General features: G+C 35.3%; 2 protein-coding genes across 7 annotated transcripts in view; one reads left to right on the top strand and one right to left on the bottom strand.

The window, feature by feature from the left end:
* Positions 1 to 13,770, top strand: part of LOC134426653 (cytochrome c oxidase subunit 6C) — a 475,168-nt gene that overhangs the window by 334,248 nt on the left and 127,150 nt on the right. The gene's annotated exons all lie outside the window — the stretch shown is intronic.
* Positions 1 to 13,770, bottom strand: part of VPS13B (vacuolar protein sorting 13 homolog B) — a 429,375-nt gene that overhangs the window by 326,024 nt on the left and 89,581 nt on the right. For all 6 annotated transcript variants that reach the window (XM_063171820.1, XM_063171844.1, XM_063171830.1 and 3 more), the window contains exon 17: positions 10,427 to 10,611. In XM_063171820.1, the coding sequence (XP_063027890.1) occupies positions 10,427 to 10,611 (185 nt within the window). The remainder of the gene's footprint in view (positions 1 to 10,426; positions 10,612 to 13,770) is intronic.

Raw genomic sequence — 13,770 nt, forward strand, 5'->3', positions numbered from 1 at the left:
TATTAAAGAAGAAAAAAGAGGCAAATCAGGAGAACGCATAAAGACTGGAACCATGAAGTTCAATAAAGGGTTGACTATCACAGAATTTGACAAAAAATACAGTTAAAATAGGAAAAAAGCATGAGCAAGATGCAGTAACAAAGCCACAGCATCAAACTGGGAGAAATCAGCATAAGACAGTGTAATACCTGATTTATTCAGCATGCTACACTCAAAAAAAAAAAAAGGCAAAACACATTTGGTTTGCACTTGATATAGTCATAAAAAAAAGAAACTAAGCTCACTTTGCTTATTTAGATGATTTCCAACTCAAACAAAGGTGTTTCTGGAAATAGTTCTTGTTACTTCCCTTGAATAGCCAGCAGGCCTGTTACAAAGTATGTTTCGGAGAGTGTTAACCAGGTATAAGAGCTCTTATTTCACATAAGATAAAGATCCCAGAACCCAGGAGCTGTGGTTATACAGACACCTCTGACATCCCCTTAGAATCCAGTATTTTGATTAGTGATTCACATAGTGTGATACACACCTTTATAACACTACACAGTAAGGAATATTTGCCTACAGCAAGTATTCAAAGCAAAATCAACGCAGCTACATCTGCTTGCGCCATTTTTAATTTTCTTATTATGCTTCACACAAACAGAAGGGACACTCACAGGACACCACTGAATAACACTGTAACAGAACACATCCCTTTCTATATTAGCACCTTAATTCCTTCAATATAGCAAAATCCAATACAGTGAAGTGTTAATTTAAGAGTTTTCTTGCTTACTATAGCTTACTGAGAACCTAATGTTTCACTGGCTTTGTCTCCCTTATCATTACTACCTTTTTATGTTACTGTGTACTTCTACTTTTGGTAGAATATTCCTCCACAAGAACTGCCTGCCTTTAGAGACATAACACTAAGTGAAAAATTAATGGGCAAAAGAGCTCCTATAATTGAAGCTCAGTATTTTCCAGTAAAAATACACTTTCTGTCCTTACCATTACCATGTTACATGTAACTTGCACTCATTATATTCTTGACTATGAGGCAGACTAGACACGTAGGAAAAACATTATTCTTGACTGCAAGAAATACCATAATTACTCCTCATACAGTCTGCATTGTTAACAGCTTAACAGCTCTCCCACATGATATGTTCCTGGAGAAGAAGGTATTTTTCTTGAATATCCATGCAATTAAAAAATGGGATTTTGATCTATAATCACTAGGCTTAAAATAATTACAAGGTGTATATGTTTCTTTAAAGCCTGATTTAATATAATATGAAATCACATGGGACATCAGACTAAAAATTGCTATTGCAGTACATAATAATCTGGTATCTCTATGGGAAGAATACCATTGGTATTTATCATCTTACCTTGCCACAAGAATCAAAATACTCCCACAAATGGAAAGTTGTTTTCCATACCATTCACTACAGTTTATTCCATAAAAGTAACTTTAGTGGATACTAGTATTTTTTAACTCTTAGTATTGCAGACACTAATAATTATTAAGCAGCAGTCCAATACTTGGGATCTGTCCCATTACTTGAACTCAGTACAACTGTTATTTGATCAACACTATATGTATTACATAAACTCACTACTCAAGGTCAGCAGTCAATATTACATATTTGCAAACAGAAAACATGCTTCTACCATATTTAATAGTTGCTTATTGTTAAATCTATCTACTTTTGATTATGTCTTGGGGTTTTTTTTCCTAAAAACTACTACTACAATAAACACATTTTTACTACAATAAGTTCCTCACAGAAATATTTCAATTTTATCTTTACTATTTTCTCATTTCATTCACATTCCATAATAATCTTCTCCATTTAAAAATGTCTTGATATTTCTTGCCTCATGAAGATAAAAACCCCTAATTAGTCTGTTCCTTTCCAAACTGAAATGTCTCATTCTGAATAAAAAGAGGGAAAATAGGTGCTATGAGGCATTCCAAATTCTTTTAAAGTGATTCAAGTTGTTTCAATAAATAAAAAGAAGTAAGTAAACATAATAAAAAAAAGTCCAATGATACCATAAACAGAAAACATTATCCCACAATGACCATAAACTACAATAATTTCTTTATGCTGTAACACCTGTTTGCATTTTCATTTCATCTCAGAATATCTCATGACACAAACTGAGTAACCTACAAAATAAGATTGTTTAATTGGAAGGGCAAAAGAAGAGCTAGTGACTTTGGGAATTTCCACAATGTCAAACCAGCGGAGAGTGATATTATAAGCTGGAATTAATTCATGTCATACACCAGTATATTTACTAATCACAAAGTAGCATGATTTATTTTGTATGTACTGATGCACTGACACTCAGGTTAAATCTAGTTGGCATGAGAATTTGAACAGGAAAAAGATTTCAGAGTCACCATCAGACAGTGTTAAGACTAGTCAAGATTTCTAAGTTGTAGTTTTGTTTTAATGTTTAATAAGGTCAAAAACAGCAACAACACACTTGACATACTAGCAGCATTCCTGTATGTGTGAGAAAGTTGTGATGAAGGTTCTAAACAGAGGTGAAGAGCAGTAGGATGAAAGACAATTGTCATACACTGAAATATGAATGGTTCTGCCTAGAATGGTGGAAAAGCTATCTCACCATGAGAACAGTCAAGCAGTGGCAAAGGCTGCACAGAAAGGTAGGGGATTCTTACCCTTGGAGATTTTCAAGGTCTTACTGGGTATAGCCCTAAAGAACTTGGTCTGATCCCGTAATTGACTCTGATTCTAACACAAGACTGAACGGCAGAGACTTCCTGTAGACCCTTCAAACTTGATTTTTCTGACAACCCTATTATTTTTTGCCAGCTACAAAGAATTAGCTTTCTTCTGCTCTTCTGAAAAGCAGTGTTCAGGAAATGGCAGTGACTGGCATCAATACTTCTACTGCAACACCTCTGCACGAACCTTTTTCTTAAAAAACACAGATGTCAAGAAAACACTATGCCCGCCTCATTCATGGTTTATTTTTACATCAGCAACCACTGATGGTTTCCAGGTTCACTCTATATTTGACAGGTTCTCTGGGCCTTTGCACACAGGGAAAAAAAACACCCTTCTGTTATCTCTGAAGTTTTCTTTTGTGTGTGCTCTGAATGCTTCTCAGAAAATTCCCAGTTTCTATTATTCAGCAGATTCAAGATTTACGTTCTTCCTAGTCTTCCTGCTGTAACACTGAATTTCAGTAATTTAGGCTCAACATGCTTTATTGGTTTTAGAAGCCAACATCTCAATCTCCCTGTAGTTTTTCACCTGATGTAGTACCTGGCAGCTAGAACAAGGCAAAAAGGCAGCCTACCTCTCTGCTATCCAAGCACAAGAACAAGCAATAACATCAAACTAGCAGCTGAACAAACAAAACAGGTGCTCTCAGTCACATTGTTATTTGTGCAAATAAACTACTGACTCTGGAGTAAGGGCAATATTTATAGCTCTAAGCTTAGGTGCCTTGGTTTTTTGGTAGCACACCAAGAGTTTGCTGGTTTTTTCCTAGCATACTCAAGAGTTTGTTAATTTCAACATAGACACTGAACTGAGCTCTCCTGCAATTCTGAAACAATTCAGCTTAAGAAATTTGTACACATTTATGCACAGCTATGGATTTTATGTGTGCATGTATTCCTTTCACAGCCCACTCATTTATTTATCTTTTTTCTCCTTCACTGTTCTGTTGACAGTATGTATATATTAATTTTCAACACAAAAGACATTTAAAAAGTCTCATGTGGATTTTGAAGTACATTAGATTCTTTAGCACAACATTACATATTAAATTTAAACTCACATGAATGCCTTAAGTATGCCTACCACCATTCTTTCATCAGAATACTGTATGTTTCAATTTCAAAGCTTATTAGTATATATTAATTAGACCAGGAAAAAAAAAGGCAATCGTAATTACTGGTTTCAATGCCTCATTTCAGGTCACAACAGAGCCACTGCTTCTGGCAGAGGATTTCTTCAGATAAATCTTACTGATTATGTACTGGAGTAATAAAATGTCCCACCTACCTCCTTTCAGTGCAAGTCAGTTCATGACTTAAGAATATCACTGAAAATGTTTACTACAAGAGGAAATAACATCTTATACACAACTATATCAAGCTTAAAAAAATTAAGCTAAAGAAGAAATCTTAGGTTCTTAGGTTGCTTATCCGTGCTGGTTTTCCATCTGAAAATAGACTTGATAATCTACCAGAGTTTCACAGAAATGCACAACATATAAAAATAATACTATTTATACACTGCATTCTCATCCTACATGAAGGATGAGGACACATGTGGGTAATCATCCACACTGTTTATACTGTGCAAGTTTCGTATAGATGTGTCCTGCCACTCCCAAGCAATTACACTTCTTACACTTCTATTTTAGACAGAAATTTCAATTCATACTCCTCCAAATGAATGCAACATTGTCCATGTTATATAGAACAGAGATTAAAAGCCCGTATGTTGCAAGGAAGTTAAAGCTGAACAACCTGTATTATCTCTAAAATTCTGAGATGTTGGTCTTTGGCTGGCTTTTGTGTTTTGGAGTTTGGTGGCAAGGGAGCAGGCAAGAGGAAAAAAGTAGTTTTAAAAACAGGGGTATTAGAGAGGCAAGTCACTTATTTTAGTCTTTTTCCTAAGTGGTTAAAAGAACTATGCAGCAGCTCCACAACCCTTTTTTATATGTACACCTGGGAAGAATACTGAATCCTGTTACTTTCCTCACTGTTACCCTGATGTGGTTTAGACCAGATGTTTAAATGTTACAGCATGTACATTTTCTTTTCTTCTTCCAAGGCAAAAGCAAAATAAGAGGAATATTTGACTTCACTCCACAAGAGACCTATTTAATAGTTTGGCGGTTATGTAAGTAAAGGTAGCTTGGCTAAGTCAATGTTGACGACATACAGAACGACATGATCCTAATGAGTTGGAAAATATTGGCTCTCATGAGATTCAACCAGATGCTACTGCGCTGAGAAAGCTACTGTATTATTGAATTTCATTTTTATGAGGTAAAATTTATTATTCAACCATTAAGGTATCCCACATGAAATCTTGCATAAAATAGTTTTACAGTTACTTTCTGGAAAATAGATTTTATTTTAACTTTAAGACATCATTTACATGAGGGATTCAATGCCTATTTGATCACCTTCAGTAGAGAAACGTAAGGTCTGCAAGCAATTTTCCCAAAAATACCAGATTAATGGAACCGAACTGTCAACAAAATAATGAACTACCTGAACAGGACAAGGAAAAAGTGGTAGCAAGTTCCAGTTTTCCAGAGTAAACTAAAGCCATGTGTGACTGTGTATGTATTTTCTTGGCAAGCTGAAATGGTTAGAAACAGAGTGTTTCAGGTACTTACTAACAAATAATGGAAAAAATATAGAGTACAATTACTCTATAGGATTAATCATGCTCAACCTTTGAAAGATCTTAACTAATGCTGTTTTCCTAATATTTTGGTATCTTGCACACTTTTATTTTTTAAACTGTATATTAATAATTGCAATAATATTAACATCTATACATGGCATAAGGTAGAAAACATTATGTATTTCAAATGCGTATTTGTTTCCACATTTATAGTGACTGAAATGCAGAATCAGGATGTTTCACAAGCATAAGAACTCACACTATTTAACTGACATGTAACATGCTGTTGTGCTTGTATACCAAAAGGATTATAAAGCTAAACCAAAACATAAATTTCCAAAGAGTTTCATGTGGATTGAAGACTGCTTTTGTGCTTTTTTTATTTTAGATGTAATGCATTAAAAAGTTAGTAATGCTTTTTCTTGACCCATGAAAAAGAGCAAAAAGCTGTTTGCAGCTGTTTTAGTTTCTGTTTGTTATGCTGCATTTTATCACTAGTATTCCCATCTATTTTAAGTTTTCTACACTTTTTGTTCCTGCATAACTGTTTCAGGCAGTATGTATCAATCGTGTACTTAAATGATAATACTTACTCATTCAAGCAGTAAGTTTAACTGTTTATATTATCTCTCTTTTTTAATCTATCTTGACTTCTAAAAATCTTAAAAAGAACTTTTCCCAACTAGACACTTAAATTCATGGGTTACCAAAGGTGTAAATGCAATGAAGGGAGTTGAATGCTTGCACAAGTTTCATTAAATTCCATATAATTTATAATTCATTTATAATTTAAAATTACTCTTAGCAGAATTAAATCATCTCAAGCTAAGAGAGACACAATATTAAACATGTTTATAAAAAAATGTCCAGAGCAAAAATCATACATCTTTCCTGACATATTTATTTTATCTGTCCTTCACAAGTGCTACGCTCAGTCAAGCACAGTACTGTATGCATCTTTTACTGGAAGTTTTAAGATAAGAGACCTTCCTAATATGTATGACAAATATGAATTTTAAGTAGTACAGGCACCTCATTTTTAAATTTTGTCAGATACCAAACACACACCACTTGCTTTTGAGACTTCAGATTTTTTAATTTTTTTTTTTCAGACAGCTTGCCTTTGGGCAAGTTAAATAAAAAACAAACTCTCAGGTGATCTAATGAAGACAACAATCTAATATCAAACTAGGGAATATTTGAGTAAAGTGTCTTTCTCCTAGTAGGAAAAGGTTTCTGAAGAACAAGGAGAGGAAAGTAGATGGGGGACAAAAGAGTGCTAATCTTCAAGCAATCTTCCCTTTCTGGTATTCCAGTAATCTATTACAAAAAAGAATTTGCAGAACACAGAGCTCAGAGAGGTCATTTTGAATCCCTAGACCTACTTCAGCCTCAATAACCTTTGAAAGAAGTTTTGGAGCAGGATAAAATTTCTGCACCAGGTGAAAATTTAGGACAGAACTCCAGATACTAGCAATAAACTCTGTTCAGATGTTTGTGGAAACACACAGTGCAGCGCTCACTTTTTAAACCAGATCCATAGAAGGTCTTTCAGCCATTACCTAACAAACAGATTCCCAAAGGGGCCTTTGTACCTTGTGAGCCTCTCCACAGCAGGTGAAAGGGCCAATAGTCATGGATTCCTCCCAAAGGTTCCCCCCTCTCCTGCAACTCATGCATTTGTACTTGTCTTCCTATTAATTTTTGGTTTTCTTAACTTCTACTGCTTTTCTACTTTAACTCTTTCTACCTGCTTCTTGCTTTATATTCCTCTGCTGCTCTCTTCCCTTTTTATTAGGTGATCCTGTTTCTCCTGTTTTTCTTCCTTTACATTTTTTATTTATATTTTCCCCTATATTATCTGTCTCTCTCCTATGGAATATCTTAGCCCATATTTAAAGCCCATGTTAAAAGTTTCAGTGATAAAACTGGAAGAGATGGCTGTGTTGGAAAAAACATATAACTAAAAGCTGTAGCACAATGACTGCTGAAAAAGATCTTGGCTGAGAGGTTACAAAGGTTGGGGTACCACTTTTGAGTTCAAGTAATACTGAACTGATGTATTAAGGAAGCCAAACACTCTCAACAGCATCCGGCACAAAGCCCCAACAAAGACAATGAGCTCAGCAACAACTGTTTCTGTCCAATAATACCCTTCAACCACACACAAAAAGTGGCAATGCAGACACAAGCAGTTGACAAAGTTGTAGGCTTGGTAAACAAATGGCAAACACATTTGAGACTAGCTATGTATGAGGAGCTACCCAGAGAAGAAAACTTTCAAGTCACAGTATATCAGTGAAACAGATTGCTAGAACAGATCCGGGTGGGTAGCTAATGACTAGACCATTTCCATAGGAGGACACATTTCATTCACAAATTACAAAACAAGCATGATGTTACACTGAGTATCAAGAATGTATAAAATCCTGTGAACTGCCTATAGCAGTCAGATTTGCTGGACACCTCAGGATAATAGCAGACCATTACAAATAGAAGACGAAATATATAAGCCTTTATTTTCAGAATAATGTCACGTTTGGGAAGGCTTTTTTATTTACTTTTAACAGGAAAAAAATCAGCAGACATAGCTGTTTGTCCTGCTATATTTCTAACTAGTTAGAAAGATGGCTTTTAGAAGTTTGAAAATGTAAACATAGAAGAAAATTTGGGCTGCTGTATTAATGAAACACATAGTTTATAATTCCTTGAAACAGCAGAATGTAATCAAATAATTTCAAGAAAAGGATTCCCTGAAAAGTAGAATAAAGTGAAGGTAAGGGAATCTTTGAGTAAATTGTTGCTTTTTCCTGCAAGAACACTACAATTTAATATAAATATAGTCAGAAAAAGAAAAGGAAGGACAGTAAAGAGCAATTTAAAAACAAGTGGTTATACTTTCATTACTTGTAGAAAATTAATCAAAGAAATATTAATCCACAACACCATGGACACGGAAACCTATTTTCTTAAAGTATTACTTCTGTGCATAGCCAAAACCAAGCTGCGCTCATATGGAAAACACAATACCATGGGAAAAAGGCAATCTTTTTCTTGAGAGTTTAGGTTACACAAGAAAAGCTCATCTGTTCACCCACAAAGATTCTCAAACACACAATGGCAGGAGGGGCAGCCCAAAGACCTTGCCAGGCTACTGCCAGCCCCAAGACATGAGCCCTGTAAGGCCACTCTGTACCAGCCTAAAGGAGCACTGGGGCATGCAGCAGCAGGCAGGAACTCAACACAAGGACTCCCAAGTAAAACATTCAGCAGCTTTTGTTTTATGTTGGAGAAACTAAGCGGAATGTAAGTAAAAGTGTTTAACAGATGTGCCTTGTTTACTGACAAGTTCCTTACGGACTGCATTATGCTCATAGTTACTTCATTTAAAAAAAAAAAGAAGAAAAATTACAAAAGAAAACTTGAAATTTCAACTTCCTTGTGAAAATACAATCAAGTATTTTTAGAGGCTTATACACATATGTGTTACTGTTAAAATATGTGGAAGCTGACCCTAATTACAAGGATGACTTTCAGGAAGGCATGATATTAAATTGAATACAACAGTATTCAAATGAACACAGGAGGATTACAGAATCAACCAAGCCAAAAATTCAGACAAAAGGATTGACAGCAATCATTTCATAGCCTTGAACAAAAAGCTGGCTTCAGTCTAGTTAATGCCAAACACAACTACAGAAGTGTAAAATTTACCAGGTGAAGCGTTAAGCCATGAACAAGAGAAGATCAAAATAACTGCATTATATTGTTCATTTACTTTATTTGAAGTACTTAAAATGTGTGCTCCAGATTTCTATTCTGCAGAGATACTGTTAGCAGAGTTGTTTCACAGTTCATTGCACTGATGGACTGAAACATGTTAAATAATAGAACAGGTTAGTTTGAAACTCTGCAAACCCTAAGAGCATCTGAAGTGATCAAACAACTGTATTTTCAGATTGCTCTGTGATGCGGACTATAAACCTGCTACCTTTACGAGTATCAGGACTTGAAAATAAAATGACACAATCCCATTCTTAGGTGACCCACACAGACTGAAGAAATGAAGACAAAAGTGACTTTCATGAAAGAAGAAAAACCTAATCACTTTAAACACTTATTCCAAGGGTTGCAAAAAAATACAACTGTTCTTTTGTAACATTAGATCAACACAGATTTAACTTCAATAAACAGAAGGAGTGAAAAAGAAAAACGGAAAGAAATGCAGAGCTGAAAGACTTCCAGTGGTCTAATTCACCACTCTGCTTCAAATAATGATTTTCTGCACCTAAATCATTCTCGGAATACATTCTCAAAGAGTGGCAATGCTGGATACTCCAAAATATCTGTTATTCTTGTTATGGGTTTATTTACAACAAATAAACAATAACAGCTCTAAATTATTCTAGCCTGCATAGAAATTTTTAAAAAATCATTTTCCGGATTACTTGAAAACTCTGGCTTCCTCTGTACACTGGTCAAAATCCTTTATTTATTCCCAAAAATCCATGGGTGTTTTACAAAAGGATGACAGATAACGATTTTCATTATGCATGTAATCATCACCAGCACTTGCATATCTTCAGCAATTTCACAACAGTTAAGTAATATTTATTTATGAAATAATGAGAAACATCTGCAGCCCTTCTAAAGAATTCAATGTATGCCATTGATTAATAAAGCCCTTAATAACCCAGTTTCACCTCTGAATGATCCTAAAGTAACAACATTGTACCATATACGGTTGTAAAAGTGGATGTTTCAGATGAGGGAAGCATGGAAAAATTATCCTGTATGGGAAAATGAAAAGCATCCAGAAATTGGTGCCAAGGAGTGAAGCTGGGTGGCTTAGCTTACATCCTGGATTTTAAATATAAGCTATAAATACCCATATACACACACAAAAAAAATTCTGTCTGTTACCTACTATAAGTAAAAAGCTGGATTTAAAGGATATAGCTGTATGGACACTCACTAGCAGTGTTCTGTACCACAATAAAGAACCAAAACCAACACATATTTACCTGAAGTTTGGAAAACCTCATTCAGTAAAGCTTCATTTACCACCACTGAACTGACATTTCCAACAGGATGACACCAGCTCTGATAAATAGTTTGAAGCAGAAGGGTTTGAGCTCTAGTTGCTTGGACTGTCAAATTAGGGAGCTCAAAAATGCATTCTGTTAGGGGGACATGAGCTCGCTTGGTCCTGTTTAAAATAAAAGAAAAACAGAAAATCATTACTCTGGCACATAAAAAATAACCACTTTAAAACTTAGTCACAGAATATTAGAGTACAAGTAGTTAGTTTGTAAGGTTGGAACTGTGTGCTTATTGGATTTCTTAGATTAGACCTGATTCTACTTACTCGAAATGAAACCTAAATAGGAATTGTTACATGATTTAACTTCATATCTCCCTCCAGAATGTGACAGAAAAAAATCATATATTTTTATCTAATTATCCCTTGACTTGAAAATATTAAATAAAAGCAATTCCATGTGCTCCCATCAAAATAAGAGCTAATCAAAATTATGCAGATACTAAAACAACCTGTTCAAAAGTTGAATGTTCGAGATTGTTTTATTTACAAAGCTTACAGTGCATCACTAAATGACATATGGCTAGAGACACCAAAAACATATAGACAATATTCATACATCAAAATACAAACAAGCCCACATTCTGTATTTTGCTAACAGAGCTCATTAAGTGATTCTACAATTCTTTTTCAATGCCTTATCTTTTAATTGGGGAGGAGCAACAGGAGGAGACAGGCATTCAACAGGGCAAAGTAAAGGACATTTGTTTGGGAAATAAATTCCTCTGGGACAATATAATCCACCATCAACAAGAATGCTTTACAAAAACTATAGCTAAGTCAGTAATTTATTTTTTCTTCCTAATTTACACACTATTACCTGAAATCAAGCAACAAGACTGATTTGCTACATTCAATAACTATCAATGTTCTTTAGCTCTCTCAGTTTGAAGCCTTTTCCTGTATCATGTTTTTAACATTATCATTCCTGCCCTAATCACCTCCCACTCCACCACTGAAATGTACTTTTTCTGCTATTTAGCATTATTTTCTCTAATGTCCTACATGGAGGGTTGGAACTAGATGATCTTTAACATTGCACCAAATCTTAACCATTCTATGATTCCATGAAATTTAAATACTGATCCACATACTAGCTCATTCTCATTCTGGAGCATCTCCTCCATTAGAAATTTTAGGGACATGTTTAAAGCCCCTTAAAAATAAATAGTAGGTAAATGTTTCACTGAGAATCAGAGCCTCAAATGAGGCAAAGCTGCTGAAACTGCACACAAAATCCATTGGCCCTGAAGAAAAGCATGCTTTACTAAAATGCCCAGGGACTGAAAATGTAAAGACATGCAGACATTCAATGACTCTCCAGATCAGCAAAATCAAAATCTTCCAAGGAACTCTCAGAAGCAGCCATAATACACCACATCTTCTATCTAGGCCCAAAAGTAGAGAGCAGGAGGCTCCATGAATTAAGAAACAGGCCATTTATGATGTCAAATTCTAAAACCTTCAGCAGCATGAAATGACACAAAGTTCTGGTAATAAGGAGTAGACTTCTTGAATATTCTGCATCTGATTGTGAGAGTGGGCCTTCACCAAGACAACTGTGAAGAGAAAAATATCGTATCACTTCTCAGACCAGGATAATTATGCTCTAGATGAAGAAGTGAAATAAAATATTCTGCTGCTAATACTTTTGGCCCATAAGTTGCAGATGTGACTTATGAAGCATGGTTTGGAAATAAGCATTCTGAACATCTGAAGACATCTCTCAACCACTGTTTTTACATGGTGGTACAGCTAAATATAATGTCATCTATTTCAATTTAGACTTGGCCATAAAAGCATTCACCTCAAGTCCTAAACAGAGCTTCTTCCTTTAATTCCTTGTCAATACCAGCAAACAGCTGGTAAGTGAAAATCATCTTCTCTGGACCAAGAGGAATTAAGCTCAGTGTTAGATACCTACAGTAAAAACAAATATCCTCAACTAACACTGTAGTCTAGAACCTTTTAAGGTAAATTGAAATACATCAGCACTTGTAGACACAGCAGACGGATATCCATTCATTCAAGACCTGAGGATTACAAATGTAATGTCTCTGCAGGTCACTGTTTCTGCCCACTGCTTATAAAGTATAACACTTCTCAGCTGGGGATGTCTGCACCACAGATCAAAGTGTCACATAAAGCCCATCCACAATAGCCATTGCTCCTCACTATTTTATTATTAAAATAAAAATTGATTCTTATGAAAGGAGATACTCATGAAAGATTTTTCAGAAATTGATGTAAATACAGATGAAGGACAAAGAACAAACAAAACCAGATGTTATAACCTTCTGCAATAGTAATCAGTATTGTTTAGAATGAGGTTTTCCAACCTCATAAAGCTTGGAACCAGGATTACCTGTCTCAAAAATGCTGAGAATGGGGAGGAAACCAGAAACAAGACTGCCTCTGATTTGCAACTCATTTGAAGCTAATGACACAATTATGCTGCCAGCTTCAAATGCCATCTGCAGAAAAAACCACGAATGGAGGAAAAACATTTCATGTTTATATGGAAGAACTCAGCCTTGTGTTTGGTAGTAGAAATTTCTTTCATATGAACACACACCACGCTCCACAACCCCCCCTTCAAAAAGAGCAGTCTCCTGTTTGAATAAACCCATCCACCTTTGAAGTCTGAATTCACCTATAGGTACAGCCTTTGGTGCTAGAAAAATCAAAATTCATTAGAGGCCTTTGAAGAACACAACTTGTATTAAGCCTTGTTTGGTTGGTCTTTTTTTTTTTTGGATTTTGTTTGTTTTAATAGGAGTCACAAACACCAAACAGCAAGCTAGAACAAAGAAGTTATGTATGACCTGTTAGGGGGAACTCTGCATCTCCCACTGCCTCATCTGCTGACAGCCAAGTACACAGCTTTCTGGAGTACATGACCAGACCCCATTCCAGGCTCACTTCTATCAACTGCAGCACAGCAGGTCACCAAAAGGGTAAGAAATCTCTGTACAAAACTCCTGAAGCTCTTTCTCTTTCAGTTTGAAGTTTAAACACACCACAAACCTTTCCTGAAAATGCTCTTCTTATAACAAGTACACAGCGTAGAAAATAACATATCCAAACACATTTGAATTTAGCTGGTGTAAAAAAATCCATTTAAAAAAAGCATTTTTCTAAACATCAGAAAACTACCTAGTCTGAAAATTAGAACTACTTTAAGGAGAGATGAAACAAAACCTGAAAATAATACTAGTATTACGTCAAGCACATAAAGAAAGATGCTGCCTGGTTTAAAAAACCAAA

Source organism: Melospiza melodia, chromosome 1 (assembly GCF_035770615.1).
Source record: "Melospiza melodia melodia isolate bMelMel2 chromosome 1, bMelMel2.pri, whole genome shotgun sequence".
Taxonomy (NCBI): domain Eukaryota; kingdom Metazoa; phylum Chordata; class Aves; order Passeriformes; family Passerellidae; genus Melospiza; species Melospiza melodia.